Source organism: Heteronotia binoei, chromosome 8, assembly GCF_032191835.1.
Source record: "Heteronotia binoei isolate CCM8104 ecotype False Entrance Well chromosome 8, APGP_CSIRO_Hbin_v1, whole genome shotgun sequence".
NCBI lineage: Eukaryota > Metazoa > Chordata > Lepidosauria > Squamata > Gekkonidae > Heteronotia > Heteronotia binoei.
In genome coordinates this window covers 119,094,013-119,105,459 of record NC_083230.1, presented here as the reverse complement: position 1 = coordinate 119,105,459, position 11,447 = coordinate 119,094,013, and the positions used below count along the sequence as shown (strand labels likewise).

At 49.4% G+C, this 11,447-nt stretch overlaps 1 protein-coding gene across 1 annotated transcript in view; it reads right to left on the bottom strand.

Annotated features, from left to right (window-relative positions):
• Positions 1 to 648: 648 nt before the first annotated feature.
• The window catches only part of SFMBT2 (Scm like with four mbt domains 2), a 96,898-nt gene continuing 86,099 nt past the window's right edge, over positions 649 to 11,447 (bottom strand). The window contains exons 15-20 of the mRNA XM_060245974.1: positions 10,272 to 10,381; positions 7,139 to 7,314; positions 4,777 to 4,955; positions 3,813 to 4,061; positions 1,856 to 1,984; positions 649 to 854 (exon numbers count right to left, since the gene is read on the bottom strand). Coding sequence (XP_060101957.1) covers positions 714 to 854; positions 1,856 to 1,984; positions 3,813 to 4,061; positions 4,777 to 4,955; positions 7,139 to 7,314; positions 10,272 to 10,381 — 984 coding nt within the window. The 3' untranslated portion in view covers positions 649 to 713. The remainder of the gene's footprint in view (positions 855 to 1,855; positions 1,985 to 3,812; positions 4,062 to 4,776; positions 4,956 to 7,138; positions 7,315 to 10,271; positions 10,382 to 11,447) is intronic.

Sequence of the window (11,447 nt, the reverse complement as noted above, 5' to 3'; positions counted from 1 at the left end):
GGATATAAATCCAATATCTTCATCTACCTCACAGGGTGTCTGTTGTGGGGGAGGAAGGTAAAGGAGATTGTGAGCCGCTCTGAGACTCTTTGGAGTGGAGGGTGGGATATAAATCTAATATCTTCATCTACCTCACAGGGTGTCTGTTGTGGGGGGGGGGGGAAGGTAAAGGAGATTGTGAGCTGCTCTGAGACTCTTCGGAGTGGAGGGCGGGATATAAATCCAATATCTTCATCTACCTCACAGGGTGTCTGTTGTGGGGGGGGGGGAAGGTAAAGGAGATTGTGAGCTGCTCTGAGACTCTTCGGAGTGGAGGGCGGGATATAAATCCAATATCTTCATCTATCTCACAGGGTGTCTGTTGTGTGTGGGGGGGAGGTAAAGGAAATTGAGAGCCGCTCTGAGACTCTTCGGAGTGGAGGGCGGGATATAAATCCAATATCATCATCTTCTTCTTCAGAGATACAGGAATCCCAGTTGCCAAGTCTGGGTTGGAGATGTGGAGTGGAGCCCAGGGCGGGTTTGGTTTGAGGAGGGAGGGACCTCCGTGGGGTATAAGATTCAACCTTCTAAAGCAGCCATTTTCTCTAGGAAACTGTTGTCTGGAGACGAGTTGTCCTTCTGGGCAATCTCCAGGTCCCACCTAGAGGCTGGCAACCCTCGCACCGCCATAGAGTTCAAGGGAAGGGAAGGCAGAACACGGAACCGAGGCCTCAGTTGGCATACTGGGCGTAGAAAGCAAGCTTGACCCTCTCTATCTGGTGGCACAGTTTGATGGCCGGGCCGAGTTTCAGGTCCATGCACTCTTGGACTGTCGGAAGCGTCAGTAGAAGAAGAGCTTGGCCGTCGATATCCTGCAGAAGAAATGGAAAGAGCGGCAGACCTTTTGAGATTCATGGGAGGCAAGAGCGACGGAAGGGCGTGGAGGAAGTGTGAGGAGCAGTGTTCCCTCTAAGCTGAGTTAGGGTGAGCCAGGCTCACAATTTTTTAGCCTCCAGCTCACACATTTTGGTCTCAGCTCAGGAAAAATGGCCCTAGAGCAAACTAATTGATGCAGTAGCTCACAACTTTAGTGCCAGTAGCTCACAAAGTAGAATTTTAGCTCACCAGACTCCACAGCTTAGAGGGAACATCGGTGACGACCCAAGGGCAGTTAGGTGAGTCCCCAGTGACAGAAAGTTCGGAAGTTTAGTAGTTCCTTTGCATGAATGTCTTTGAAAATGTACGGGATGGGGCCGGCGTGTGGAAGTAGGCGAGGTAGGTGGTGGCCTAGGGCACCACCTTGCCACGGGGGAGGTGGTGGTGGTGATTTGTGAGTGCCCCCTCCCCACTGACCCTCCTGTGTTCCTCCTTCCCTCCAATCGGAGCAAAGGAAGAACAAGGTGGCCCCTGCCCAGCTGCCTCCAAAGCGGGAGAGGGCTGGGGGGGGGGGGCAGTGGAGCGTCCTTCCTTTGCAGACGGGGTGCCCCACCGCAATGACGTCCCTTTCAGGTACCATAGAGTTTCCCTTCCGAATTGCTAAAGCATCTGGGAAAACCATAGAGTTTTCCCAGAAGCTGTTAGTGGCCGGCACACGACATCAGCAGTGCGATAACATCACTTGTGAGCGACGTTGTGCCGCGAGCACGTAGCATGCGTGAAAAAAGCCCCCCCCCTCCCCCGCCAAAGGCCGCAGGGGACTTGGCAACCCTATTACTCCCCATGTTACCAGTGGAGTGATGTCGCTTGCTGAAGGCCTCCTAGACAGTTTGTGGCATTCGTGGGTTTTCCACCAAGGACCTCCCCGCTCATGGCCTTAGAGCCATGCTGAGTCAGGCCTGACAGAAAAAAAAGGCGGGAAAATAAACCGGCCTACCTGTTCCTGAAATATTTTGGCAAGAGGAGCACAGTCTGTCAGCCTGATGAACCTCACGACATCCATCACTGTCCACTCCAGTGGATTGCTCTCCAGCACAAGTTTCTCTTCAGGGTCTTGCTTTATCGCCTGTAAGGGCAAAAACTGAGTTAAGATAAGAGAGCTGGTGGGTCAGACCAGTGGTCTATCTAGTCCAGTGTCCTGTCCTCCACAGAGGCCAACTAGTTCCTCTGGATGACCAACAACAGGGCGTAGAGGCGAAGGCCTTTCTCAGACGTTGCCTCCTGGCTCTGGGATTCAGAGGCTTAGTGCTTCTGAATGTGGAGGTTCCCCTCAGTCACCATGGCTAGGAGCCATTGATAGATTTATCCTCCATGAATCTACCTAGTTTCCTTTGAAAGCCGTTTAGTCCTGTCATTTCCCCAGCCTTATATTTATCGAATTTAGACATTCCATCTTATTGAAGGGCTTTCTCAATGGCCTGTTGTAATATTTTTTTCCCCTCAGAAATGATATTTTTCCCCCTCAGAAATGATATTTTTTCCCCCTAAGAAATGATATTTTTTCCCCCTCATGTCCTGTAAGCCGCCCCGAGCCTGCCGCGGCGGGGAGGGCGGGGTATAAATAAAATTTATTATTATTATATTATTATAGTGGGCTGATGGTCCAGCGTGTTTGCCTGTGTGGGGAAGTGGATATGATTACACATATTCTACTCAGCTGTGAGTACGATGATCAAATACGAGCTAGATTTATCCAACCTATACAGGAAAGACTCCAAGGTCTCTCAAACAGTGCAATAAGTAATACGCTTCTCTTAGACGGTAACCCTCAGGTCACATGTTGGCATTTGCCAAATTTTTAGCAGCAGCTTACAGAATTCGTCAACGGCATGTAAGGGTGTGATACGGACTGTAAGGTATTGTAAATGCTACAGTCTTAATTTGTTCATGCGTCGGTATCCCAACCTTTATATTATTATGGTTGTATTTTGTTATTTGGTCCCCGACACGGACTGTTTTGTGCAGTTACGAACTGTAATAAAATTACTGTACTGCAAAATCTTTTGGGCGCTACACTACACAGTACGAGGCAGTGTACAAAATTCTCCTTTAAGCCTCACAAAAACCCTGTCAGGTAGACTAAACAGGGGGGGGGGGGAGGGAAGGAGGGAGAAATGAAAATGTCTGCCTAAAAGTCACCTAATTAATTTCACAGCTTAGCAGAAAAGGGGCATCGGGGGTGTCTTATCCTAGGGCCAAACTAGACATGATGGCACCCTCGTGGTCATTTTTTTCTTGCCACTTTCTGTCACTGGAGTTGTGTTGGGGTGAGCCAGTTGTACATTTTCTGCCTTGTGCAGGGGGATGGACTAGATGGCCCTGGAGGTCCCTTCCGATTCTATGATTCCGAGAAACTGGCCTCATACTCATACCGAATCATTTAAAAATGCAGTGTGGCAGATGGATGTGCTCCTGTTCCCCTGGCCTTATGCCTTAGGAAAGGAAAGGTCCCCTGTGCAAGCAGCAGTTGTTTCTGACTCTGGGGTGACGTTGCTTTCACAATGTTTTCACGGCAGACATTTTACGGGGTGGTTTGCCATTGCTTTCTCCAGTCTTTTACACTTTCCCCCCAGCAAGCTGGGTACTCATTTTACGGACCTCAGAAGGATGGAAGGCTGAGTCAACCTTGGGCTGGCTATCTGAACCCAGCTTTCTGCCGGGATCGAACTCAGGTCGTGAGCAGAGAGTTCAGATTACAGTACTGCAGTACTGCTGCTTTACCACTCTGCACCATGGGGCTTTAATCAATTATGCCTTAATCAAGTGCCAAAATGGCCGCCCAACCTGCAGCTGTTTTGGCACTTAAAATGGTGCGTATGTGGGGCGGGACGAGCATGCCATCCTATAGGCCCAGTCAGGATCACATTAAAAGAAAGAATGACAGAGGCCCTTACTTGCTTCGCCTGATCCCTCTTTGCCTCTTTAGCGCATAGAAGCGAGAGCGCTTTCTGAGCCCTCCTTCCTCTCTCGGTGAGAGCAGCCTGGCCCGACTCAGCGCTGCTCCGCAACTTCATGGGGCTCGGGGGGCTGGCCAGAGGCGCCTCTGCTGAGGAGAGGTCCGTCTGATCGTCGCGCAGCTCGGGGCTGGTCTGTTCGCTCCACATCTCGTCTTCCGGGCCCTCTGGCTCTTCGTCATCGCTCTCCTGCAATAATGCCCACAGCAACGGCGAACCAACATTAACTAATTACCTCAAGAACGTAAGAAGAGCTGACTGGATCAGGCCAATGGTCCACTAAAGCAGTGGCCCCCAACCTTTTGGGCACCAGGGACCGGTTTTGTGGAAGACAATTTTTCCATGGGGGGGGGGGCATAGTTTCGGGATGGTACAACTGTGCACTTTATTTTGGTATGATGGTTAAGTGTGTAGACTCTTATCTGGGAGAACTGAGTTTGATTTCTCACTCCTCCACTTGCAGCTGCTGGAATGGCCTCGGGTCAGCCAGAGCTCTGGCAGAGCTTCTGGGAAAGCTCTCTCAGCCCCACCCACCTCACAGGGTGTCAGTTGTGGGGGAGGAAGATAAAGGAGATTGTGAGCCACTCGAAGATTCGGAGTGGGGGACAGGATATAAATCCAGTGTCATCGTCGTCGTCGTCTTCTTATTACTACATTGTAATATATGATGAAATAATTATACAACTCACGTCTCGGTTGCTAACAGGCCGTGGATCGGAACCGGTCCACAGCCTGGGGGGGTTGGGAACCACTGCACTAAAGGCTTCTGCTGGGGAAAGGTAACAGAGGGTGCTATGTCGGGGACTCCCTGTACTAGTAATTCTTTCTCCAACCGCTACAGTTTTACAAAGGAACCTGTCCTAGACGTTTCGACAAAGAGAGATCAAAACTCCAAAAACTTTACCTCCGCAGATTCGGCTGGGTTCCGATCTGTCACTGAGAGCTGCCTTTTCTTTTGAGGGATGATGGGTTCCCGCCTCTTCCTGCGCCTTGCCAGCTGGCTGTCTTTCCTCTCCAAGCTGCGGCTCTTGGTCTCCCCAAATGGAGGCTTAGCGACTTTCCTCCTCTTCCCGTAATAAGAAGCTGGAACAAAAGGTGAGCAGGAGACCCCAAGGTCATATCAAAGCATCCAACGGTCTTGCGGGTCTTCCCTACACAACAACCGCACGGCCACATTTAAAAAAAAAAATCACAGTACTGTAGCCCAGCGATGGTCAAACTGTGGCTCTTTCACACATCTTGTGTGGCTCTCGAAGCCCAGCACACCATCGGTCAACTTGGAGTAGGCCTTTATTTCTTTAAATCACTTTACCAAGCCAAGTCAGCCAGCATTTAAAGTTGTGTTCTTTCCCCCTCCCACATCTATTTCCTTCCTTCCTTCTTTCCTTCCTTCCTTCCTTCCTTCCTTCCTTCCTTCCTCCGGCTCTAAAACAACTGACATTTATTCTATACGGCTCTTACATTAAGCAAGTCTGGCAACCCCTATTGTAGCCCCTCTTCAAGCGCTGACCTGGCCTAAGCAACAGGTCAGGTGTTATTTTATTTATTTTTAATTTTAAAGGCTTCTCTGCGGCCTTTCTGACCAGCTTCAGGCACCCCCCCCCAGGTGGCAGCCGATCTGAAACATTAAAACTACCGTAGCTTTTGAAACAGGTAGTATAAAAACAAATAAAAAACAATGAGGAAACAAAAACATATGCATGAGGAGGGGTCATTCTGTAGAAAAAAAAGGTGCCGGAGCTCATTAGCACACCTCATTTGCATATGCCACACACCCCCTGATGTCACCAGAAGGTGGACTGAATTATATTGGCTCAGCATCTACCTTAAAACACTTCTTGAATTATAATGGTCATAATAAAACCTTACTCTCATCGTACTTTTTCAATGACTTCCTCCTATGTGGCCACAGTAGCATGATGAAAATTTCCATCTGTCTGCTCTATATGTTTTGGTTACTTTCCTCATTCTTTTGGTGGGGAAAAATATTAGAAAAGTTTGTCAAATCTTAAGAGTTCAGCGAAATTCTCACAGGGGGTTTGAACAATGGAGCCCAGGAGCAAGTTTTTTTTTTATTTTTGGAAGGGGGGGAGGTTAAGAAAGAAAGAGCACAATGAAATTCAGAGGTTCCGGAGCTCTGCTCCTGTGAGCTCCTGCCCCTCAAAACGAAGAATAAGACTGCAGATTTATACCCCGCCCTTCTCTCTGAATAAGAGACTCAGAGCGGCTTACAATCTCCTATATCCTCTTCCCCAACAACAAAACCCGGTGAGGAGGGTGGGGCCGAGAGGGCTGTCACAGCAGCTGCCCTTTCAAGGACAACTACAAGAGCTATGGCTGACCCAAGGCCATTCCAGCAGGTGCAAGTGGAGTAGTGGGGAATCAAACCCGGTTCTCCCATATAAGAGTCTGCACACTTAACCACTGCACCAAACTGGCTCTCCTACATACATACATAACGCTGACTAGTAAAGCTTAATCGATTGCATTTTACTGTATAGTGATGAAAATTACATATTGTACTCCACCCTGAGTCCTGTTGCAGGAAACGGAACAGGATAGAAATTAAATAAAAATAAATGATGATGATAAAATCAATAAAACAATAAAAATCCTTACAGGAAGGGCTTTTTTTTTGGTAGCAGGACCTCCTTTGCATATTAGGCCACGCACCCCCTGATGTAGCCAGTCCTCCTGGAGCTTACAGGATTGGCTACATCAGGGGTATGTGGCCTAGGTCCTGCTACAAAAAAAAGCCCAGTTTATAGGAGAACTAGATGCAATGAGCCCCGTGGCGCAGAGTGGTAAAGCTGCAGTACTGCAGTCGGAGCCCTCTGCTCACAAGCATGAGTTCGATCCCAGCGGAAGCTGGTTCAGGTAGCCGGCTCCAGGTTGACGCCTTCCATCCTTCCGAGGTGGGTAAAATGAGGACCCAGCTTGCTGGGGGAAAAGCGTAGATGACTGGGGAAGGCAAGGGCAAATCACCCCGTAAAATGTCTGCTGTGAAAACGCTGTAAAAGAAATGTCACCCGAGTTGGAAACGACTGGTGCTTGCACAGGGGACTACCTTTACATTTAAATGCAATGCATACTTCAACTCTTGGCCTGCAGGGGGCACTAAAGCGTTCTCGACCTCACTGCTATCCAGAAGGAGAAGCAACTTCCTGCTTCCTGTGCACAAAATGTACTGACTGGCCTAAGGGAACCCGGACAGTTGAGGACCTTCTATAAGCAGATGCCCGTGCTTTGGCCACACTTGTACTCACTGTATTTTGTTTTTGTATGGACGGAGCAGTTTTCTGGGCAACCTTCAGTCACTGGCACGGGGCTGAATAAATTTGGGCAACATTCAAGTTTGGTGCAGACTTTCCTGCAGAAATCCAGGACTTGGTCTGACGTGCGGACAATCTTGACTGTCGCTCTGTAGGTTTTCCCTCGGTATCTGTCACGGAGAGTGGCAACCTGGTCAGCATGACTCAATCAAGAAAAAATATATATACTCCTCCAAGGAAGAAAGGTTGGTTTTATATCCCACTTTTCACTACCTTAAGGAATCAGAGTTGGAAGGGACCCCCAGGGTCATCTAGTCCAACCCCCTGCACAATTCAGGAAATTCACAAAGACCCCCTAATTTTTAGGGGGAAATGTTTGTGCGTTTCCTGCATTGTGCAGGGGGTTGGACTAGATGACCCCAGAGGTCCCTTCCAATTCTATGATTCTATGATTCACAGGATCTGCATTGTTATCAGATGGCCATCTAGCCTCTGTTGAAAAACTTCCAAGGAAGGAGAGCCCACCACCTCCCGGGGAAGCCTGTTCCACTGAGGAACCACTCTAACGGTCGGGATGCTCTTCCTAATGTTGAGCCGGAAACTCTTCTGATTTAATTTCAACCCCTTGGTTCTGGTCCTGCCTTCTGGGGCCACAGAAAACAATTCCACACCACCTTCTATATGACAGCCCTTCAAGTACTTGAAGATGGTGATCGTATCACCTCTCAGCCACCTTCTCTCCAGGCTAAACGTACCCAGATCCTTCAACCTTTCTTTGTAGAACTTGGTCTCCAGACCCCTCACCATCTTTGCCGCCCTCCTCTGGACCCGTTCCAGCTTGTCTATATCTTTCTTAAAATGTGGTGCCCAAAACTGAACACAATACTCCAGCTGAGGTCTTACACAATACTCCAGGTGAGGTGAGGAGTCTCCATGTAGCTTACAATTGCCATTCCTTCCTGTCCCTTCAACAGGGGCCTTGTGAGATTGGTGGGCCTGAGAGTTCTGAGAGAACTGTGACTGGCCCGAGGTCACCCAGCTGGCTTTATGTGGAGGAGGAGTGGGGGAATCAAACCCGGCTTTCCAGATTAGAGTCCACAACTCCTAGCCGCTACACCAAGCTGGCTCTGCCCACAACAAGCACCTTATGATGTAGGTGAGGCTGACAGTGGGCGGAGAGAATTGCGACTAGCCCAAGGGCACCCAGCAGGCTTCATGTGGAAGAAGAAAAAAAAAAGCTGGACTTTACACCCCACTTTTCTCCACCCTAAGGAGTCTCAAAGCAGTTTGGTGTAGTGGTTAAGTGTGTGGACTCTTGTCTGAGAGAACCGTATGTCAAGCCCCTCTATTTTCTCTTTAACCGTCGCTCAAGGCCTCTGCTATTTTCTATTATTTACTGCTTAGCTGGCCTGGCAATCTGGCAGGCTGATGTTTATGACCCAAGATAATTCTTGTTGTGTCTCCTGTAGAATGTCACATGTCATCCTTCCTGATTCCCAGAGTCCTTTTCACATATCTCTGAGACTCCTTTGGCTAGCGAAGGGTGGCGTATAAATCCAGTATCCTCCTCCTCTTCTTCTTCCAAGCGGTTGTTGGCATTCCCTAGCTCTAACCACTATACCACACTGCGTGAATTCATCCTGGAAGGTCCCCAAAACAACACTGGAGAAGCCAGCCAATGGCAGGCAAGGTTTGCTTACGCACAGGGGTGGAATTCTAGCAGGAGCTCCTTTGCATGTTAGGCCACACCCCGCTGATGTAGCCAATCCTCCTGGAGCTTACAAAAAAGAGCCTTGTAAGCTCCTGGAGGACTGGCTGCATCAGGAGTGTGTGGCCTAATATGCAAAGGAGCTCCTGCTAGAATTCCACCCCTGCTTACGCATATTTCTCTGCCATTTCTGATCCTCTTAATGATCCTTGGATAAGCCCTTCAAAGAATCTTAGGATTTTCCAGAACACAGTTTGAAAGTGTCCTCTGTCTCTCCCCCCCCACCCCCCCACCCAAATCTTCAGCAAACCACTTGGGTAGACGCCCAATAAAAAATATAAAACGCCACTGAACCAAATGTCATCAGCTCAGATATCCACATTATTAATAGCGTTAATTGCTGTTCCGACAAGCCTTTCATTTCGCCAGCTATCTTTTTAGCGATAAAAAGACATCAGGCCTATTAGCTGGGAGCGCCGTTAAGCCTTTCAAGTTCAGCGGGCTCCGTGTCAATTGCAGCATTAACAAGGTTCCTCGGCTGAAAATGGATTTTTGCTTTTCCAATTAAACGTATTACAAGCAAGGCAAAAGGGAACGGAGATCAAAGATCGCCGGAGGAATGACCCACATATGGGAAACTTCGAAGGGGGGAAAAATTACAAGCTGAGATAATGCAAGAATGCGGAGGAAGTCTGGCTTTGAACAGGGCTTTACAATCTGACCTTTTTTTTTTTTATTATTCCGCGCCCAGCACAAGTTTCACGGTGGGGCCATCAAGCCCCAGCCAACTTAAGGCAAACCCTGGAGGGTTTTCAAGGCAAGAGACAGTCAGAGGTGCTTTGCCGTTGCCTGCCTCTGCACAACTTCCTGGGTGGGCTCCCATCCCAGCACTAACCCCTCTTAGCTTCTAAGATTGGAAGAGATCAGGCTAGACTGGGCCACCGAGGTCAAGGTAAGAGATGTCCAGAGGTGATTTGCCACTTCCTGCCTCTGCACAGCAACCCTGCACTTCCTAGGTGGTCTCCCATCCAAGCACTAACCAAGGCTGACTCTTCTTAGCTTCCGAAATCTGAAGAGGACAGGCTAGACTGGGCCACCGAGGTCAAGGTAAGAGATGCCCAGAGGTGATTTGCCACTTCCTGCCTCTGTACAGCAACCCTGCACTTCCAGACCAGGGGCTTAGCAGCCCTAACTAAGAGCCCCATAAGCTCTTGGAGGATTGGCTACGTCAGATGGGGTGGGGGCTAATATGCAAAGGAGTTCCTGTCCCTGGTCACAGGTGACGAGAAGGGCCTCAGCCCAAGTCCCTGGAGAGCGGCTGCCCATCTAATAGACAATTCTGACTTTGACGGAACAATGACGCGATTCGATACCAGGCAGCTCTTCATGCGTTCAGGAGCCCTTGCGCGAAGCCCTTACTTTGCTTTGAGGGTCTCCTCCTGGAAGTTCCACCTGGGGTCTTCCACCAGCTGCAGCTCCCGCAAAACGCTCCCGGGTTTGTAAGCCGAGTTGATGACCATACTGAGGACCTGTTGGAAGACGGCAAAGGGAAAACAATGCCCGTTTTGCAGCAGAGGAAGGGTTGCCAGCTCCGGGTTGGGAAATACCTGGAGATTTTGGGCGTGCAGCCACAGGAGGGTGGGGTTTGTGGAGGGGAGGGACTTCAGTGGTTATAATGCCCAGCACTTTTTTTCTAGCAGGAGCTCCTCTGCATATTAGGCCACGCCCCTCCTGATGTAGCCAATCCTCCTGGAATTTACAGTAGGCCCTGTACTAAGAGCCCTCTAAGCCAGGGGTGTTAAACACCTGGCCTGGGGGCGGAATCAAGCCCCCAGAGGGCTCCTATCAGGCCCTCGAGCAACTGGCTGTCATCTACTTCCTCCTCCCTCTCTCTTGCTTCCTTCTGTGCAACAGTTTGCTTTTTCGCAATCGTACAGGAGCTATAGAGCAAAACCTCTATTTTCTCCATTGGCTGAGGCTCCTCCCTTGGGGAGGAAGGGGGGGGGGAGGAAGAGCTTGCATTGCCAGGCTATCACAATCGCACAGCAGAGCTACCGAGCGAAGCCTCTCTTCCTTCTATTGGCTGAGGCTCCTCCCCCTCCTGGTCCCCTGGGGAAAGAGGGAAACAGCCAGAGCTTCCTATGCCCAGTTCCCTGGATCCCATGGGAGAAATACAAAGAAAGCACCTTTAAGACCAACGAATGCTAATATTTTAAGTTAAAAAAAATAAATCTTTAATTGTGTATGTCCCTGTCCTTTATAAAGTTTGTATCTCTGCTTGTCTAATCGTAAATAGGTGCACATATGCCCCGCCGACCCGACAAGGTCTCACTTATGTCAGATCCAGCCCTCATAACAAATGAGTTTGACACTAAGCTCTAGGAGGACTGGCTACATCGGGGGGTGGGGGGTGGCCTAATTATGCAGAGGAGTTTCTGCTAGAAAAAGAGCCCTGATAATGCCATAGGGTCCAACTTCCTAAGCGGCCATTTTCTCCAGGGAAACTGATCTCTGTCACCATGGAGACCAGGTGTTGTTCTGGGAATTCTCCAGCCACATGTCTTCTCCCTCCTATATAGCTTCCTCATCACTTGA